The sequence below is a fragment of the Macaca fascicularis genome, chromosome X, assembly GCF_037993035.2.
Source record: "Macaca fascicularis isolate 582-1 chromosome X, T2T-MFA8v1.1".
Taxonomy (NCBI): Eukaryota; Metazoa; Chordata; class Mammalia; order Primates; family Cercopithecidae; genus Macaca; species Macaca fascicularis.
The window spans coordinates 121551675-121572290 of NC_088395.1; the positions used below are offsets into that span (position 1 = coordinate 121551675).

The following is a 20616-nucleotide window of genomic DNA, read 5'->3' on the forward strand; positions in this document are numbered from 1 at the left end:
CTTTGCTCACACTAGCCCATTATACTTAATTGGTTAAAAACGTAAGAAAATTTTGTGCCTCTGTTAGGAAGAGCATGCAGTTTAGTTCAATGTATCTCATTTAGTATCTGGTCTGCCCTCATAAAAACAACCTCCTATCAATAATGCTCAACTTCATTCCAAGGGATGAGACCTAGTCACTTAGCAATATAGTAAGTTCCTTATTCAGAACATTAACATATGTATTACTACATATGTAATATATAGAGATACATATAGAGGAGATAGATATATATTCTCACTCTTAACCTAATGTAAAATTATATAACTGGCAAAAAAAAGTTATGTTTATATAATATAAAAATTAATTTCTATTCTTCCTCCTCCCACCATAAAATTCTGAATAACTTAAAAAACAATAGAATTACTAGAAACCAAAATCTGAACTAGAAACAAATGTTTCCCAATATTCTGGCTTACCTCCTCTGGATACCCAAGCATCACACAGTTCTATTAGGGAGGAAAATGAAGTCACTGTTTTTAGTTTAGGATTTTTTTTTTATATTTAGGGTTTTACCTCTTATTCTTGTAACTTCAGAATTCTGGGAGTTCAAAATTAGTATTTACAATTAATTTGAAATCCTAAAAACAAAATTATGCTCAGTTTGTTATTCTGTATAATACCTAGTATTAGGCACTCATAAATAATACAGTGGTCTCAGAGATAGATGATAGTAACTTATATTAAGATTGCAAGAATAGGGATAAGAGAAAGTGGATAAAATTTGAAATATATTTTGAAATTAGTACTCACAGGGAGTGGCAAGGAACTAGGTATGTGGAAGAAACGAGAGGAAAGAATCAAGGATGGCACCCAGGATTCTGGCCTAGACAGCTAAAATAATATTATCTAATAAACAGTGGGAGTGTAACAGGATTTTTGTAGTTTCTTCTGCTGGTGAGGTTTTGGCTTTGTTTTTTTTTTTTTTTTTGAAACAGAGGTGCAATGAAGGGTTCACGTTTATATCTGTATAAACCGAGACATCTGAGAGAGACTCAAAGAGGGGCTGTTAAATGGGCATTAGACAGATGAATCTTGATCTCCTAAGTGAAGTCTGGGATAGATATATAAAATTGAAAGTTGTGGCCAGGCACAGTGGCTCACGCCTGTAATCCCAGCACTTTGGGAGGCCGACATGGGCGGATCACAAGGTCAGGAGTTCGAGACCAGCCTGACCAACAATGGTGAAACCCCATCTCTTTCTAAAAATACAAAATTTAGGCCGGGCGCGGTGGCTCAAGCCTGTAATCCCAGCACTTTGGGAGGCCAAGACGGGCGGATCACGAGGTCAGGAGATCGAGACCATCCTGGCTAACACGGAGAAACCCCGTCTCTACTAAAAAATACAAAAAACTAGCCGGGCGAGGTGGCGGGCGCCTGTAGTCCCAGCTACTCGGGAGGCTGAGGCAGGAGAATGGCGCAAACCCAGGAAGCGGAGCTTGCAGTGAGCTGAGATCCAGCCACTGCACTCCAGCCTGGGCGACAGAGCCAGACTCCGTCTCAAAAAAAAAAAAAAAAAAATACAAAATTTAGCCAGGTATGGTGGTGCGCACCTGTAATTCCAGCTACTCAGGAGGCTAAGGCAGGAGAATTGCTTGAACCCGGGAGGCAGAGGTTGCAGTGAGCCAAGATTGTGCCACTGCACTCCAGCCTGAGCGACAGAATGAGACTCCATCTCAAAAACAAACAAACAAAAAAAAAATTTGAAAGTTGTAGGAATATGGTTAGTTCTATTAAATCACAGAAATGGAGGACATCACCTAATATCAGAGTATCGAATTAGAGGACAAAGAATGGGCTATCAGGAAGGCCAACAGTTAGAAAGTGAGTAGAGAAAAAACAGCAAGCAGAGAAGTCTGAAAATAATGGTCATAAGAAAACACAGTAACCATATGAAAAGATCAAAGAAGCTCAAAAAGTGACAGGAGGCTGACCTTTGTTTTCCAAGATAGCTGACTAAAAACATTTCCAGCATGCCTCATCCACTTAGAAAAACCAAAGTGGTATGCAGACAATCACACTTTGAATACATTATCCAACAGGGAACACAGGGTTCAACAGAAAAAGTGAAAGGAAACTCCAAAATCTGGGAATGAGAAGGAAAGCAGACAGCCTGTGTGGTCAAGACCGGCTGGGAACTGGCAATGAATCCCCAATACAAGAGAGAGTGAATATCTTTCTGCAGTCCACTTTCCCACTGGGGAATCACACAATTCAGGCCACAGGAGAGCACCCTGACCCACCCAAATTCTGAATCTGATTTAGGGAGCATCCAGGAGACTATGAGAAGGAACAGCTCCAGGGAGGCAACATGCCCTGGGTCCCACACAATTCCTGAGAACTAAGTAGCCACAGTAAGATGCCATTCTTAATCCTAGCTCTTAGCAACTATGAGTGGTCCTGGAAATCTGCAGCACCAGTCTTGGCCATTGGGGAAGATCAGGTTGCATCTTGTGGAGCAGGGGCTTGAGCAGGAATGGGGATCAATGGGGATCCCACAACCAAAACTAAGAAGCAGACATGGCATGGGCTGCAGTCTCTGGCACTGGAACCAGGCTCCCAATGCTCTAATCCTGAGCAGGATGAGTTACTGCAGAGGCTTGGTCTTGAGCTGGGTGCTGGCTTCTATGGCTCATGGCTGAATTACGGGCTAGGTGCAAACTGCCATACTAACAGAACAGCCAGGTTGGCTGCCACAGCTGGGATGGGGAGGGACAGCAGTGGTCTCATCCTTCCTGGCACCTATGGCACGACCTCAGCACAGCAGCAGTCACCTCTCACCCAAGCATTTCACCAGAGGCGTGAGGACTACACTGCCTGCCCTACCCCCACATCATAGTTCATGCATGCACTTGCCATTGGGAGGTGTTGAGTACAAGCTTGCCCAGTCTGGATCCACCCAGCTTCACCCCCCTAACCCTATGCCAACACAAACTGGTGGGGGGGGGGGGCCAGGTTCTGGGTGTTCCACAACCCAATCCACCACCTGGGGCACATGAGCACTTCTAGGGGACAGAGACTGAGCATAAACACCCTACTTCTACAGTCTCAGCTGGTTCTTACCTGCAAGCACCACCTCTGACCTAGAAGCCAGTTTGCACAGCCTGTTGCAACCACTTCCAGCACAAGAGCACAGTGCAAGGGAACAAGGAGAGCATCTCACCACCACTGCTACGTCTATCACCCTCACTACCCTAGCTGCTCGGGAGCTCGAGAGCCTTCTTATATGCCTGGTATACTGCTACTAAAACTGGCATCTGAGAAAGCCACCCAGATGCCCAAACATTAGCCTGCCTGGAAACTGCCAACACAGGAGCCAGCATATGCTGTCCCAGGTCACAAGGACAGACATACTTGGCACACTTCTGCTACCATTAAAACCTGATGATGGGCCCATCAGGCACTCAAGTCACAAGCACAACTTCACCACAGGCCCCGCCAAGAACCACACATTACCACAATGAAGATAGCCATATAAATTATACACAGTCTTCACTACTGCATGCACCTGAAAGCAAAGCCAGACGGCCTTACCCAACTAACATCATTGTCACATCTTCAAGAAAAAAGTCCCCCATCCACATGAAAGTCATTTTTTAAAAAAGAAGATGTAACTACGAAGCCAGATGAGCAGAAACCAACATAAAGATACAGAAAACATGAAAAAGCTAGGTAATATGATGGCCTCAAATGAATGCAGTAATTCTCCAGCAATAGATCCTAACCAAAAAAGAAAAAAAAATCCTCAAATCCCAGATAAAGAATTCAAAATACTGATTTTAAAGAAGCTCAATGAGATGCCAGAGAAATCTAAAAACCAATACAAAGAACTCAAAAAATCAATTCAGAATACAAATAAAACCTTTTAACATGGAGATAAATATCTTTAAAAGATAAAAAGGCCGAGTACAGTGGCTAACGCCTATAATCTCAGCACTTTGGGAGGCCAAGGTAAGAGGACTGCTTGAACCCAGGTGTTTAGGACCAGTTTCGGCAACATAGCGAGAACCTGTCTCTACTAAAAATACAAACATTAGCTAGGCATGTTGGCACATGCTTGTAAATCCCAACTACTCAGGAAGCTGAGGCAGGAGGATCACTTGAGTCCAAAAGTTTGAGGTCATACTGAGCTATGATCATACCACTACACTCCAGCCTGGGCAACAGAACAAGTCTCTCTCTCCCCCCCTCCCCACACACACATACATACATACACACACACACACATACACACACAAATTCTGAAACTAAAAGATTCATTGAAGGAAATACAAAATACATTTGAAATACTAGATCAAGCAGAAGAAAGAATTTCAGAACTTGAAGACAGGTCTTTTGAAATAATCCAGTCAGACAGAAATAAAGAAAAAGAATAAACAAAGCTTTTTTCTTTTTTTTTTTTGAACTTGCTTATTACTTTCATTTATTTATTTTTTTATTAGACTTTAAGTTCTGGGATCCACATGGAGAACATGCAGGTTTGCTACATAGGTATACATGTGCCATTTGAGACTACATAAAATGACCAAACTTACAAATTATTGGTATTCCTGAGAGAGATGAGAGATTAAAAGGCTTAGAAAGCCTATTTAACAAAATAAGAAATGAAACTTTTCCAAGTATAGCAAGATTTAGACATCCAGACACAGGAGACTCAGTGATCCCAAGGAAAACACAATGCAAAAAGGAGTTTGCCACAGCATATTATAATCAGATTGTCTAACGTAAAAAGAATTCTAAAATCAGCAAGACAGCCTTTAACCACAGCCACCACTGGAGAGCAGCAGCAATGGCTCTGTGCTACACTATGGTTGCGGGCCTCAACAAAGGCCACAAGGTGACCAAGAATGTGAGCAAGCCCAGACACAGTCGTAGCCTCGGGCGCCTGACCAAACATACCAAGTGTGTGCGGAGCATGACCCGAGAGGTGTGTGGCTTCACCCCATACGAGCGGCGAATCAAGGAGTTACTGAAGGTCTCCAAGGACAAACAGGCCCTCAAGTTCATCAAGAAAAGGGTGGGGACACACATCCTCACCAAGAGGAAACGAGAGGAGCTGAGCAATGTCCTGGCCACCATGAGGAAAATTACTGCTAAGAAAGACTGAGCCCCCTGCCCTGCCCTCTTCCTGAGATAAAGAACAGCTTGACAGAAAAAAAATAAAATAAAATCATCAAGAGAAAAGCACCCTATCACCTACATAAGGAAACTCCATGAGACTAACATGAGACTTCTCACCAGAACCCTTAAAAGCCAGAAGAGAAGGGAATGACATATTAAAAGTGCTGAAATAAAAAAAAAATCACCTACATAAGGAAACTCCATGAGACTAACATGAGACTTCTCACCAGAAACCTTAAAAGCCAGAAGAGAAGGGAATGACATATTAAAAGTGCTGATAAAAAAAAAAAACAAAACAAAAAAAACAAGACTGTCAGCCAAGAACTCAATATCCAGCAATAAGCTTCATAAATAAGAAGAAATGAAGTCTTTCCCAAACATGCAAATACTGAGGAATTCATCGCCACTAAACTGGCCCTACAAGAAATGCTCAAAGAAGTCCTAAACTTGGAAGTAAAAGTGATATTCATCATCATGAAAACACACAAAAGTATAAAACTCACTGGTAAAGCAATCACACAAAGGAGGAAGAAAAAGAAATCAAATGGCACCACTACAGAATTCCACCAAACCACAAAGACAAACATTCCAAGAAAAAAACAGAGAATTTATAAAACTGGAAAATGATTAACAATATGACAAGAACAAACCCTCACATATCAATATAAACCTTGAAAATAAATGAATTAAATGCCCTTTAAAAGAAACAGATTGGCAAAATAGATTTTAAAAATATAATCCAACTATATGATGCTTACGAGAAACTCACATTACTTGTAAAGACACATATAGACCAAAAGTAAAGGAGTAGAAAGACAGTCCACACAAACAAATTCCAAAAGTGAGCAGCCCTAGCTGTACTTGCATCAATTAAATCAGATATTAAATAAAAGACGGTTAAAAAAAGACAAAGAACGTCATTCTATAATAAAGGGATCAATTTGGCAAGAGGTTATAACAATTTTAAATTTATATGCACCCAGCACTGGAGCACCCAGATCCATAAAACAAATATCACTAGGCCTAAAGAGAGAGAGAGATACAATAACGGTGGGAGACTTCAATGCACCACTAACAGCATCAGACTGATCATCTAGACAGGAAACCAACAAAGAAACATTAGATGTAAATTGGACTTTACACCAAACGGACCTAACAAATTTACAGAATATTCTGCCCAACAACTGCAGAATATACACTCTTTCAATGAGCGCATGGAACATTCTCCAAGATAAATCACATGTTAGGCCATAAAGCAAGTATCAACAAATGTTTAAAAATGAAATCCTATCAATTATTTTCTTTTTTTTTTTCTTTTTTTTTTTTTTTTTTGAGACGGAGTCTCACGCTGTTGCCCAGGCTGGAGTGCAGTGGCGCGATCTCGGCTCACTGCAAGCTCCGCCTCCCGGGTACCCGCCATTCTCCTGCCTCAGCCTCCTGAGTAGCTGGGACTACAGGCGCCCGCCACCGCGCCCGGCTAATTTTTTGTATTTTTAGTAGAGACGGGGTTTCACTGTGGTCTCGATCTCCTGACCTTTTGATCCGCCCGCCTCGGCCTCCCAAAGTGCTGGGATTACAGGCTTGAGCCACCGCGCCCGGCCCAATTATTTTCTCATACCACAGTGGATAGAAATCAATACAAAAAGGAACTTCAGAAACTATACAAACACATGGATATTACACAAGCTCCTGAACAATCACTGGATCAAAGAAGAAATTAATACAAAAGATTAAAAATTTTTTGAAACAAATGAAAATGTAAACACAACAAACCAAAACCTGTGGGACATAGCAAAAGCAGTGGTAAGAGGGAAATTTATAGCATTAAATGCCTATTATTTAAAAAAAAGATTATAAATTATCAACCTAACAGTGCATCTCAAAAAACTAGAAAATCAAGAACAAACCACACTCAAAACTAGCAGAATTTGAAATAACAAAGATCACAGTATGAATGAAATGAAATGAAATGAAATAGAGACCAAAAAAAGATACAAAGTATTAAAAAAAACAGTTGATTCTGCAAAAAGATAAATAAAACTGATAAACCAGTAGCTAGACTAACCTAGAAGAGAGATGAATCAAATAAACACAATGAGAAATAAAAAAGGAAACATTACAACTGATACCACAGAAACACAATAGAACATCAGAAACTATTATGAACAACTATATACTCACAAACAAGAAAACCTAAAGGAAAGAGATAAATTCCTGGAAACACACAACCTACCAAGATTGAACAAGGAAGAAATAGAAAATCTAAACAGGCCAATAATGAACAGCAACATTGAATCAGTAGTAAAAAAAAAAAAAAATTCCCGACAAAGACAAGCTCAGGGATTGTTGACGGAGCTTGGCTGAGGGATTCACAGCCAAATTCTATCAAATATAAAAAGAAGTAATACCACTCCTCCTGAAACTGTTCCAAAAAATTGAAGAGGAGAGTATTCTCCCTAATTCATTCCATGAGGTCGCTCTCACCCTAATACCAAAACTGGACAAGGACACAACAACCAAAAAAGGCAAACAGCAGACCAACATCCCTGATGAACATTCATGCAAGAATCCTCAACAAAATACTAGTAAATTGAATACAGGACATCAAAAAGATAATGCACTGTATCAGTTCATTCTCATGCTGCTGATAAAGACATGCCTGAGACTAGGCAATTTACAAAAGAAAGAGGTTTATAGGACTTACAGTTCCACATGGCTGGGGAGGCCTCACAATCATGGTGGAAGGCAAGGAGGAGCAAGTCACATCTTACATGAATGATAGCAGACAAAGAGCTTGTGTAGGGAAACTCCCATTTTTGAAACCATCAGATGTCATGAGACTCATTCACTGTCACAAGAACAGCACGGGAATGACCCACCCCCATGATTCAACCATCTCCCACCGGATCCCTTCCACAATACGTGGGAATTATGGCAGCTATAAGATGAGATTTTGGTGGGGACACAGAGCCAAACCATATCATACACCATGACCAAGTGGGTTTTACACCAAGGATAGAAAGATGGTTGAGTATATGCAAATTAATAAATGTGATATATCACATAAACAGAATTAAGGACAAAAAACATATGATCATCTCAATAGATGCAGAAAAAGCATTTGATAAAATTAAGCTTCCGGTCATGATAAAACCCCTCAACAAACGAGGCATAGAAGGAACATACCTCAAAAAAATAAAGGCCATATACAACAAACACACATATCATACCTACAACCCACATACCATACAACAAACCCACATATCATACTGAATGGGGAAAAGCTGAAGGCCTTCCCTCTAAGATCTACAACAAGACAAAGATGCCCACTTTCACCACTGTTATTGAATATAGTACTGAAAGTCCTAGCCAGAGCAACTGGGCAAGAGAAAGAAATAAAACACATCCAAATCAGAAAGAAGGAAGTCAAAGTATCGCTGATTGCTGACGATATGATCTTATATCTAGAAAACCCTAAAGACTCCACCAAAAAAACTCTTAGATTTGATAAAGTTTCAGGATACAAAAATTAACATATAAAACACAGTAGCATTTCTATATACCAATAATGATCTCACTGAGAATGAAATCAAGAAGTCAATCCTATTTACCATACCTACCAAAAAAATAAAATACCTAGGAATAAATTTAACCAAAGAGGTGAAAGATCTCTACAAGGAAAACTATAAAACACAGATGAAAGAAATTGAAGATGACAAAAACAAATGGAAAGATATCTCATGCTGATGGATCAGAAGAATTAATATTGTTAAAATGACCATACTACCCAAAGCAATCTACAGGTTCAATGCAATCCCTACCAAAATACCAACACCATTTTTTCACAGAATTAGAAAAAAAAATCATAAAATTCATATAGAACCAAAAAAGAGTCCAAATAGCCAAAGCATTGGTCTTTTGCAACAACATGGATAGAACTGAAGGTCATTATCTTAAGTGAAACAAACCAGACACAGAAAGACAAATATCACATGTTCTCACTCACTCATTTTTTAGTGAATGCTAAAAAATGGTGTATACATAGATAAAGAGAGCAGAGTGATAGACAATGGAGACTCAGAAGGGTGACAGATTGGGAGAGGGGTATATAATAATAAATCACCTAATGGGTACAATGTATGTTATTTGGGTGACAGATTCTCTGAATCCCCTAACTGGACTACTATGCATGCAATAAATTCGCACTTGTACCCCATAAATTATATAAATAAATTTTTAATGAAAAAAAAAAAGAACAGCCACACTGGAAAACAGTCTGGTATGCGTTTACAAAGATAAATATGGTCTTAATTCAGCAATTGCAAGCCTGGGTATTTACTCAAATCAGTTCAAAACTAATGTCTACACGAAGTCTTCACACTAACAATTATAGCAGCCTTATTCATAATTGCCAAAATTTAGAAACAAACAAGACGCATCTTTCAATAGGTGAATGAATAAACTGTGGAATATCCATACAATGGAATCGCTTCCAGGAAATGAGCTTTCAAGCCATGAAAAGACATGGAGAGACCTTAACATATATTGCTTCTTGAAAGAAGCTAGTCTGAAATGTCTACATATGCTAGGATTCCTAGTAAATATCATTCTGGGAAGGGTAAAACTATGGTGATAGTAGAAAGATCAATGGTTGCCATGGATTTGGGAGGAAAAGAGGGAATAAGGGAAGAGGAAGAGAGTATTAGTCCATTTTCACACTGCTATAAAGAACTACCAGAAACTGAGTAATTTATAAAGAAAAGAGGTTTAATTGACTCACAGTCCACATAGCTTGCAGGCCTCAGGAAACTTACAATCACGGCAGAAGGCAAAGGAAGAGCAAGCACCTTCTTCACAAGATGGGGGGCAGGGCAGGGGAACCGCTACACAATTATAAACCATCAGATATTGTAAGAACTCACTCACTACCATGAGAAAAGCATGAGGGAAACCAGTCCCATGACCCAATCACTTCTCACCAGGTCCCTCCCCTGACACATGGTGATTACAATTCGATATGAGACCTGAGTGGGGACACAGAGCTAAACCATATCATTCTGTCACAGCCCTTCCCAAATCTCATTTCCTTATCACACTGCAAAATACAATTATTCCACCTCAACAGTCCCCAAATGTCTTAACCAATTCCAGCATTAAGTCAAAAGTCTAACTCCAAAGTCTCATCTGAGACAAGGCAAGTCCCATTCTGCCTATGAGTCTGTAAAATCAAAAGCAAGTTAGTTACTTCCTATATACAATGGGAGTACAGGCATTGTATAAATACACACGTTCCAAATGAGAGAAATTGGCCAAAATGAAAGGGCCTCAGGCCCCGTGCAAGTCCAAAATACAATGAGGAAGTCATTAAAACTTAAAGTTCCAAAATAATCTCCTTTGACTCCATGTCTCACATCCAGGGTACACTGATGGAAGGGGTGGGTTCCCAAGGCCTTGCATAGCTCTACCCTTGTGGGTCTTCAGGGTATAGCCCCATGGCTAGTTTCAGGGGCCAGCATTGAGTGCCTGCAGCTTTTCCAAGTGCTTGGTACAAGCTGTCAGTCTGGAGGTATGGAGGATAGTGGCCACCTTCTCACAGCTTCACTAGGCAGTACCCCAATGGGGACTCTGTGTGAGTCTCCAACCCCACATTTCCCCTCTACACTGTCCTAGTAGAGGTTACCCATGAGGGCTCTCGCCCTGCAGCAGACTTCTTCCTGGACATTCAGACATTACCATACAGCTTCTGAAATCTAGGCAGAGGTTCCCAAACCCCAGTTCCTGTCTTCTAAGCACCCACAGGCTGAACACCGTGTGGAGGCCATCAAGGCTTGAGGCTTGCACCCTCTGAGGCAACATTATGAGCTGTGCCTTGACCCCTTTTAACCACAGCTGAAGCTGGAGTGGCTGGGACACAGAGCACCATGTCATGAGGCTGCACAGAGCAGTAGGGCCCTGGGCCCAGCTCGTGAAACCATTTTTCCCTCCTAGGCCTCCAGGCCTGTGATGGGAAGGGCTGTTGTGAAGATCTCTGAAATGCCCTGGAGACATTTTCCCCATGATTTTGACAATTAACATTTGGCTCCTTTTTACTTATGCAAATTTCTGCAGCAGGCTTGAATTACTTCCCAGTAAATCGGTTTTTCTTTTCCATCATATAGGCTTTAAATTTTCCAAACTTTTATGCTTTTCTTCCCTTTTAAACATTAAGTTCCAATGTCAGACCACCTCTTTGTGAATGCATATGACTGAACACTTTCAGAAACAGCCAGGTCACATCTTGAATGCTTTTCTACTTAGAAATTTCTTCTGCCAGATACCCTAAATCATGTCTCTTAAGTTCAAAGTTCCACAGATCTCTAGGGCGGGAACAAAATGCCATCAGTCTCCTTGTTAAAGCACAGCAAGAGTGACCTTTACTTCAGTTCCCAGTAAGTTCCTCATCTCCATCTGAGACGACCTCAGCCTGGATTTCATTGTCCACATCACTATCACATTTTAGTCATAACAATTCAACAAGTCTCTAGGGAGTTCCAAATTTTCCCACATCATATTCCTGTCTTCTTCTGAGCCCTCCAAACTGTTCCAACTTCTGCCCATTACCCAGTTCCAAAGTTGCTTCCATATTTTCAAGTATCTTTATAGCAATGCCCCACTTCTTTAGTAACAATTTTCTGTATTAGTCCATTCTCACGCTGTGATATAAAACCACTTGAGAATGGGTAATTTATAACGAAAAGAGGTTTAATTGACACACAGTTCTGCATGGCTGGGGAGGCCTTAGGAAACACAATCATGGCAGAAGGTGAAGAAGAAGCAAGCACCTTCTTCACAAGGCAGAGGGCAGGAGGAGAATGCTACACACTTATAAACCATCAGATCTCATAAGAACTCACTATCATGAGAACAGTATTGGGGAAACCACTCTCATGATCCAATCACCTCCTACCAGGTCCCTACCCCAACACATGGTGGTTACAATTCAATATGAGATTTGGGTGGGGACCCAGAGCTAAACCATATCACAGAGTGATTAATACATGGAACACAGAATTTTCAGGGCAGTTACACTCTTCTATGTGATACTGTGATGATGCATACATGACACATGCATTTGTCAAAACACATACAACTATACAACACAAAGACTGAACCCTAATGTATAGACTTTAATAATAAAGTATAGCTTCATCAATTTTCGTAATCATCAAGTGTACCATATATTGGTTCGTTAATTGTAAAAACACATTACAAAAATATAAGATGCTAAAAATAGGAAAACTATGAGCTGGAGAAAAGGAGTATGGGGTAACTGTACTATCTGCTCAATTTTTTTGTAAACCTAAAACTTCTGAAAAAATAACATATGAAAAAAGCAAATAAACTACAAAAAAGGGACAGAAAAAAATACTAAACCATCAGTATTAATAACAAGAATAATTTAATGATTTAAATAATATCAAGACATTACTAATCTACACATTTTTCATAATCTTTTATGTTCATTCCCCTTCAAATAAAAGATTATTTAGTTAAATTACAAAGTAACATTATAAGCTCCCTTAGGGAATTTAATTAAATGTGCATTCATAAACTATTTTCTGGATGATTCCATGTATTTATTTACTAAATACCATTTAAAATTATAATTATTATTCTTATTTAATGGAGTTAAATCAAATAAAGAATAATAAATCTTGTTGGGAACAGGCCCCCAAATCTGGCCATGAACTGGCCCCAAAACTGGCCATTAACAAAATCTCTGCAGCACTGTGACATGTTCGTGATGGCCATGAAGCCCACGCTGGAAGGTTGTGGGCTTGCCGAAATGAGGGCAAGGAATACCTGGCCCACCCAGGGTGGAAAACCACTTAAAGGTGTTCCTGAACCACAAACAATAGCATGAGCGAACTGTGCCTTAAGGAGATGCTCCTACCACAGATAACTAGTCAGACCCATCCCTTTATTTCAGTCCATCCCTTTGTTTCCTGCAAGGAATACTTTTAGCTAATCTATAATCTATAGAAACAATGCTTATCACTGGCTTGCTGTCAATAAATATACAGGTAAATCTCTGTTCAAGGTTCTCAGCTCTGAAGGTTGTAAGACCCCTGATTTCCCACTCCACACTCTATATTTCTGTGTGTGTGTCTTCAATTCCTCTAGTGCCACTGGTTTAAGGTCTGCACAACCGAGCTGGTCTCGGCAAAATCTAATTCTTAGGTGTTTCAGATTTTAAATCATTATGAACGTCCTTTTTAAAGTACTGAGTAAATACAGTAACAGTGCCAAAAAAATACAACCATGGAAAGGAAGATGGGAAATAACACAAAACTATTTGTGTCTTAATTTCTTGAACTATCTCAAACTAACAGCATCTCATATTTTCCATCAAAAAAGTGAAGATTAACTTTTATATCACTACAATGAATAAAATTTAAACTGATTTAAAATGTTTATCTTGTGATATACAATAAAGGAGCTTTTTAAACATTAAAAATCACTTAACATGTACACTAGGGCAACTAGAAAAATATGACTAATAATGAACAAATAATTGAGAAATACATGCAAAACTGGTATTTTAATTGAGTTCCAGCAAAAAAATTAAATAAATAAAAATTCCACCTAAAAATTGGGGGAAAAAACCAGCTGGGTGTAGTTGGTGGCCTGTTGGGATTACATGCCTGTAATCCCAACACTTTGGGAGGGCCAGGTTGGGGGATCATTTGAGCCCAAGTGTTCCAGACCAGCCTGGGCAATATGGCAAAACGCTATCTTTACAAAAACATACAAAAAGTAGCTGGGCTTGGTGCATGCCTGTAGTTCCAGCTACTCTTAAGGTGGGAGGATGGTTTGAGCCCAGGAGGTTGAGGCTGCAGTGAGCCATGATCATGCCACTGCACTCATGCCTGGGTGACAGAGTGAGACCCTGTCTTTTTCAAAAAATAAAAATAAATAAAAATTGGAAAACTGGTCATTTATTCCTCCATGGAAGATTCACTTCACAACAATTTCAAAGCCTACTTTCTTAGGCAACAAACAGCACTTGGGAAAAGACAATTATAAAATTATAAAAATGTTTCACCTTTTCCACATAAAAAAGGACATTAAAACGTGTATTTATCTTCCTATCGTAGGCTGAAGATATCAGATCCTAATTCTGGAACCTGTAAGTGTTATCTTATATGCTAAAGTTTTTACAGACGTAATTAAGAATCTTGTGATGAGATTAGCCTGCATCATCCATGTGGACTCTAAATGCCATCACATGTATCCTTGTAAGAGGAAAGCAGCGGGTAAACTACACAGACTGAAGAGGGGGCCACGTGGAGAAGGAGGGAGCCACTGGAATAATTCTGCCACACAATGCCAGTAGCCATCAGAAGCTAGAAGAGGCAAAGAATGGATTCTCCCCTAGAGCCTCCTCATAGAGAGTGCAGCCCTGCCAAAACCTTGATTTTAGCTCAATTAAATTCGCTTCTAACTTCCAGTCTCCAAACCTGTGAGTGACTAAATTTGTTTTTTAAATCATTAAGTTTGTGATAATTTGTTATGGCAGGCACAAGAAACTAATACACACCATAATGATAGTTTATTGGAATTAATAAGAGAATGATTGTAAATATTTTTAATTATATAGCTGTGTATTTTTTTCTTGTGCAGTATCGATACCTCAGTTAATTAGTATCCAAAGGGATAAGCACCTTTATAACCACTGAGCTGTTTTTCTTGTCTCATTTTTAATCATAAAATCCAGTATTGGCAGTAAATCAACAGTAGACAGATTGCTATGTACTGTTTCCCGCCTTCCTTCAAGACATTCCTTGTAAAACTGCTGGGAGTCTATTAGAGACCTTGGTCAATAATCTTAAGTAACCCAATCTAAATTATGTTCTGTATCACTCTTGAGCTTGAGAGACCAAGGAACTAGAGAAGGAGAGGAGTCAGATGGAATAGAAATCTGTTTGCTGTCTCCCAAGCTGCACCCACAGAGCCACAGATTGGTCTATCTGCTTGCTGCCCATTGAAATTCCTGGCCCACTGGCTACCATTTCTTCCAAATATACAAAATGACTTTCAGAAATTATACTATTATACTGTACTAATTATAGTCTTATCGTATTCAGTGTACAAATGGGTAGAGAGAGTTTTTTGCACAAATTGTTAAACTTGAGTTTAAGTGCTGTTTAATAATATAGATTACCATAGTCTCTCCTTTTTAAAAAAATCCTAGGTAATATTTGAAAGCCTGACACACTTTTACCTCTGGCCCTAAAAATGCCATCACATGTATCCTTATAAGAGGAAAGCAGAGGGAAATTAAACAGACACATTAAGGAGAGGGCCATGTGATTTTTACCTCTGATAAAATTCCTAATAATGAAGTGTGCTGTTTGAACACATCTTCATCGTTACAGTAATCACCATAGAATTGTCTGCTTGAAGGAACATGGGAGTTAATGGAGAAATAACTTGAAATCAGAACTCTAAATTCACATCAAGAATAACCTAAGTGGAATTGAGGGAAATATTATACACAGACACCCTATATGCTAGATCACAATACCATGCACTTTGCATAGATTATTTCTAATCCTTTTAACAATTTTGTAAGGTAGTTACTGTTTCTCATTTAACATGTTGATATGGTTTGGCCATGTCCCCACCAAAATCTCATCTTGAATTCCCACATGTTGTGGGAGGGACCCGGTGGGAGTTAATTGAATCCTAGGGGCAAGTCTTGCCCATGCTGTTCTTATGATAGTGAGTAAGTCTCACAAGATCTGATGGTTTTAAAAAGGGGAGGTTCCCTGCACAAGCTCTATTCTCTTGTCTGCCACCATGTGAGATGTGCCTTTTACCTTCCACCATGATTGTGAGGTCTCCTCAGCCACATGGAACTGTTTAAGTCCAATAAACCTCTTTCTTTTGTAAATTGCCCAGTCTCGGGTATGTCTTTATCTGCAGCATGAAAATGGATGAATACAGTAAATTGGTACCAGTAGAGTGGGGCACTGCTGAAAAGATACCCAAAAATGTGGAAGTGACTCTGGAACTGGGTAACAGGCAGAAGTTGGAACAGTTTGGAGGGCTCAGAAGAAGACAGGAAAATGTGGGAAAGTTTGGAACTCCCTAGAAACTTGTTGAATGGTTTTGAACAAAATGCTAATAATGATATGGACAATGAAATCCAGGCTGAGGTGATCTCAGATGGAGATGAGGAACTTGTTGGGAACTGGAGCAAAGGTGACACTCTTGTTATGTTTTAGCAAAGAGACTGGTGGCATTTTGCCCCTGCCCGAGAGATTTGTGGAACTTTGAACTTGAGAGAGATGATTTAGAGTATCTGGTGGAAGAAATTTCTAGGCAGCAAAGCATTCAAGAGGTGACTTGGGTGCCATTAAAAGCACTCAGTTTTAAAAGGGAAACAGCATACAAGTTTGGAAAATTTGCACCCTGACAATGTGATAGAAAAGAAAATCCCATTTTCTGAGGAGAAATTCAAGCTGGCTGCAGAAATTTGCATAAGTATCCAGGACCCAAATGTTAATCCCCAAGCAAATGGGGAAGATGTCTCCAGGGCATGTCAGAGGTCTTCACAGCAGCCCATCCCATCACAGGTCTGAAAGCCTAGGATGAAAAAATGGCTTCGTGGGCCAGGCCCAGGGTCCCTGTACGGTGTGCAGGCTAGGGACTTGTTGCCCTGTGTCCCAGCCACTCCAGGCATGACTATAAGGGGCCAAGGTACAGCTTGGGCCGTGGCTTCAGAGGGTGCAAGCCCCAAGTCATGGCAGCTTCCATGTGGTGCTGAGCCTGCGGGTGCACAGAAGTCAAGAATTGAGCTTTGGGAATCTCTACCTAGATTTCAGAGAATGTATGGAAATGCCTGTATGTCCAGGCAGAACGTTGCTGCAGGGGTGGGGACCTCATGGAGAACCTCTGCTAGGGCAGTGCAGAAAGGAAATGTGGGGTCAGACCCTCCACACAAAGTCCCCACTGGGGCACTGCCTAGTGGAACTATGAGAAGAGGGCCACCGTTCTCCAGACCCCACAACAGTAGATCCACTGACAGCTTGCACCGTGCACCTGGAAAAGCCACAGACACCCGGTGCCAGCTTATGAAAGCAGCCAGGAGGGAGGCTGTACCCTGCTAAGCCACAGGGGCGGAGCTGCCCAAGACCATAGGAACCCACCTCTTGCATCAGCGTGACCTGGATGTGAGACATGGAGTCAAAGGAGATCATTTTGGAACTTCAAGATTTGACTCCCCCACTGGATTTCAAACTTGCACAGGGCCTGTAGCCCCTTCATTTTGGCCAAATTCTCCCATTTGGAATGGTTGTATTTACCAGATGCCTGTATCCTCATTGTATCTAGGAAGTAACTCACTCGCTTTTGATTTTACAGGCTCATAGCCAAAAGGGTCTTGCCTTGTCTCAGATGAGACTTTGGACTGTGGACTTTTGAGTCAATACTGAAATGAGTTAAGACTTTGTGTGACTGTTGGGAAGGTATGATTGGTTTTGAAATGTGAGGACATGAGATTTGAGAGGGGTCAAGGGCAGAATTATATGGTTTGGCTGTGTTCTTACTCAACTCTCATCTTGAATTCCCATGTGTTGTGGGAGGGAACTGATGGAAAATAATTGAATCATAGGGGCAGGTCTTTCCTGTGCTGTTCTCATGATAGTAAGTTTCATGAGATCTGATGGTTTTAAAAAGGGGAGGTTCCCTGCACAAGCTCTGTTCTCTTGTCTACCACCATGTGAGAAGTGCCTTTCACCTTCTGCCACGATTGTGAAGCCTCCCCAGCCACGTGGAACTGTAAGTCCAACAAATTTCTTTCTTTTGTAAATTGCCCAGTCTCGGGTATGTCTTTATCAGCAGCATGAAAACAGACTAATACACATATGAAGCAACGGTACACTCAATGACATGCCTTCCCAAAGCTAAAAAAAAATTAAAAACTAGTAATAACTGACAGCGCTGGGATTCCAAACTCATGTGTCTTCAAAGTCTATGTTCTATGTGTGATTTTCCAGTCCTCTAACACACTATCGCAACCTTCTGTCCCACATCTCAAATATTCTGTCCCACTGCAACCACAAACCAGGGTCTGAAGAATTCTAAATCTCCTAACAATATCCACACACACCACCAAGATTGCTTCTTGCAATAGGAGGCAGAATGTAAATCTTACTGCTAGGTTCAATTTTTGTTTCAGACAATAACGAACACGATTATAAAGCCCTCAGCTGTTCCTAATTTACCAATTCAAAATTGTTTCATCTGAGATGACACACAGCTTTCTCGGATACTTAAAGAGATGGGCTGTTATTACTTTTTCAATATTTTTAACCAATTCAATAAACAAGAATTAAATAAAATTAGTCAAATAAATTTTGTCTAAAGGAGGATAACATCTTATAGACAAAATCATTGTGCTGAGTACCTGTCAAGAACTCTGAAGGGTCAGATTTTACCCTACTTGTAAGCCAGTATGTTAGCCTAACACTGTTGTATAGATGCTAGCAGAAGACATGAGACTCCTGTGTGAGAGAGCCCTTTATTGCTCACAACACAGCAAGTGGCATGAACAGCATATTCGGCTCAGTTCCCCTTACTCCCCAAAATCGCATAGGGGCAACATTGATGGGCCCAGATGGATGCATACACATGCAATATTATCACATTATAGGAAAGGAACCTGAGCTGAGGGAACCCAAATCTTTTATCATAGTAAGCATGCCTGCCTTTTGTTCTAAGGGAGACATTATCTTTATTTTATTGGACTTAATTAAGCATGATTGTCTTTTGCTTTTGGAGAGAAATACTATCTAATTCATCCTGCCTTTGCTTTGGTTTGTTTTTGTTTTATTTGTTTGCTTTTTAAGAAAGTATCTTGCTTTGTCGCCCAAGCTGGAGTGCAGTGGTGAGATCACAGCTCACTGTAGCCTTGACCTCCCAGACTAAAGCGGTCCTATTGCCTCAGCCTCCTAAGTAGCTGGGACTACAAGCATGCACCACCATGCTTGGCTATTTTTTTAAGAAACAGGATCCTGGCCGGGAGCAGTGGCTCATATCTATAATCCCAACACTTTGGGAGGCCGAGGAGGGTATATTGCTTGAGTCTAGGAGCTTGAGACCAGCCTGGGCAACATAGCAAAACCCCATTTCTACAAAAAATACAAAAAAATAGCTGGGTGTGGTGGCATGGACCTATAGTCCCAGCTACTTGGGAGGCTGAGGCAGGAGGATCACCTGAGCCTGAGGAGGTTGAGGCTGTGGTGAGCCATGTGTGCCACTGCACTCCAGCCTGGGAAACAGAGCAAGACACTGTCTCAAAAAAAAGAAAAAAAGAAAAAAAAAGAAAAAAAAAAAAAAAAGGTCAGGGGGACAGGGTCTTGCTATGTTGCCCAGGCTGGTCTCAAATTCCTGGGCTCAAGCAATCCTCCTGCCTTGGCCTCCTAAAGTGTTGGGATTACAGGTATGAGCCACTGCATCCAGTCTGCACTTTGTTCTGAAGGCAAACAGTATGTTTATCTTGCAAAGTTGTTCACTGTACCAACATCATTGAAAATACAGTTCAGAACACAGGGCAGTTAGTGCCTCACTTGTAAGATGTGCAGAAATACGAAGCCATGGTGAACTGTCTTTGAACATTACCATTCCTTTTCCAGCAGGGCTTAGAAGTTGCAGCCTAACCACAGAAAACATGCAAGGTAAAATATTCAAATATCTTAATATCAAATTATCTGTGGTCCTGCATTTCCAGAGTCTGTGACAGAGGCAAGCAAATTCTGATCCTCACCTTGCAAGCCTCATTCTCCATATTTGCCAGGTAGCATCCTGACTTGACTAATAGCCTTTATCATCCATTTGACAAAATTCCATTAAACATTAACTATAAATTAAGCATGAGATGTTAGGGTAAATCAAAAGCTCAACCAGACACCAACTCTAGGTAATATCAATTCTTACTCCACTCCAACACCAAATAATTCCTGCTTAGATAGTAACACTTCAGTGAAAGAATGCAAAAAGAAAAACCTCCATTTAGTTCTACTAAAATTGTAGTTTCTATAATATAAAGCTCTTGTGGCTAGACCAATACAGCATCATCCTTGGGGTATGTCACAAAGTTCACAGAAGTCTCACTGACTAAAAAAGAGGGGAGACGAACACTAGACTGGATCTGAACTGCATTTCTGAATCCACTACTACCTATTAAATAGTGCCAAAATCACTTAATTCCTCACTATTTCAGAGCAATTGGTAATGACTAAATATTCTGCAACAACCTAAAATCCCTAGAAGAAATAATCAATAGAAATGAAGGGAAAATTGTCGATTTGTACATAATGATAGGTAATGTTCATAAAGATAGAAAATAAAATGATGGAAATTAGACCATTATATTCATTTCTTGTAACATAAAAAATATATAGCAGAAA

At 40.3% G+C, this 20616-nt stretch overlaps 2 protein-coding genes across 5 annotated transcripts in view; one reads left to right on the forward strand and one right to left on the reverse strand.

The window, feature by feature from the left end:
* Positions 1–20616, reverse strand: part of LRCH2 (leucine rich repeats and calponin homology domain containing 2) — a 129727-nt gene that overhangs the window by 87707 nt on the left and 21404 nt on the right. The gene's annotated exons all lie outside the window — the stretch shown is intronic.
* Positions 4430–10148, forward strand: LOC123571407 (large ribosomal subunit protein eL36-like). Its single transcript, XM_065537891.2, has one exon. The coding sequence runs from the start codon at positions 4830–4832 to the stop codon at positions 5145–5147; it is 318 nt and encodes a 105-aa protein (XP_065393963.1). The 5' UTR covers positions 4430–4829; the 3' UTR covers positions 5148–10148.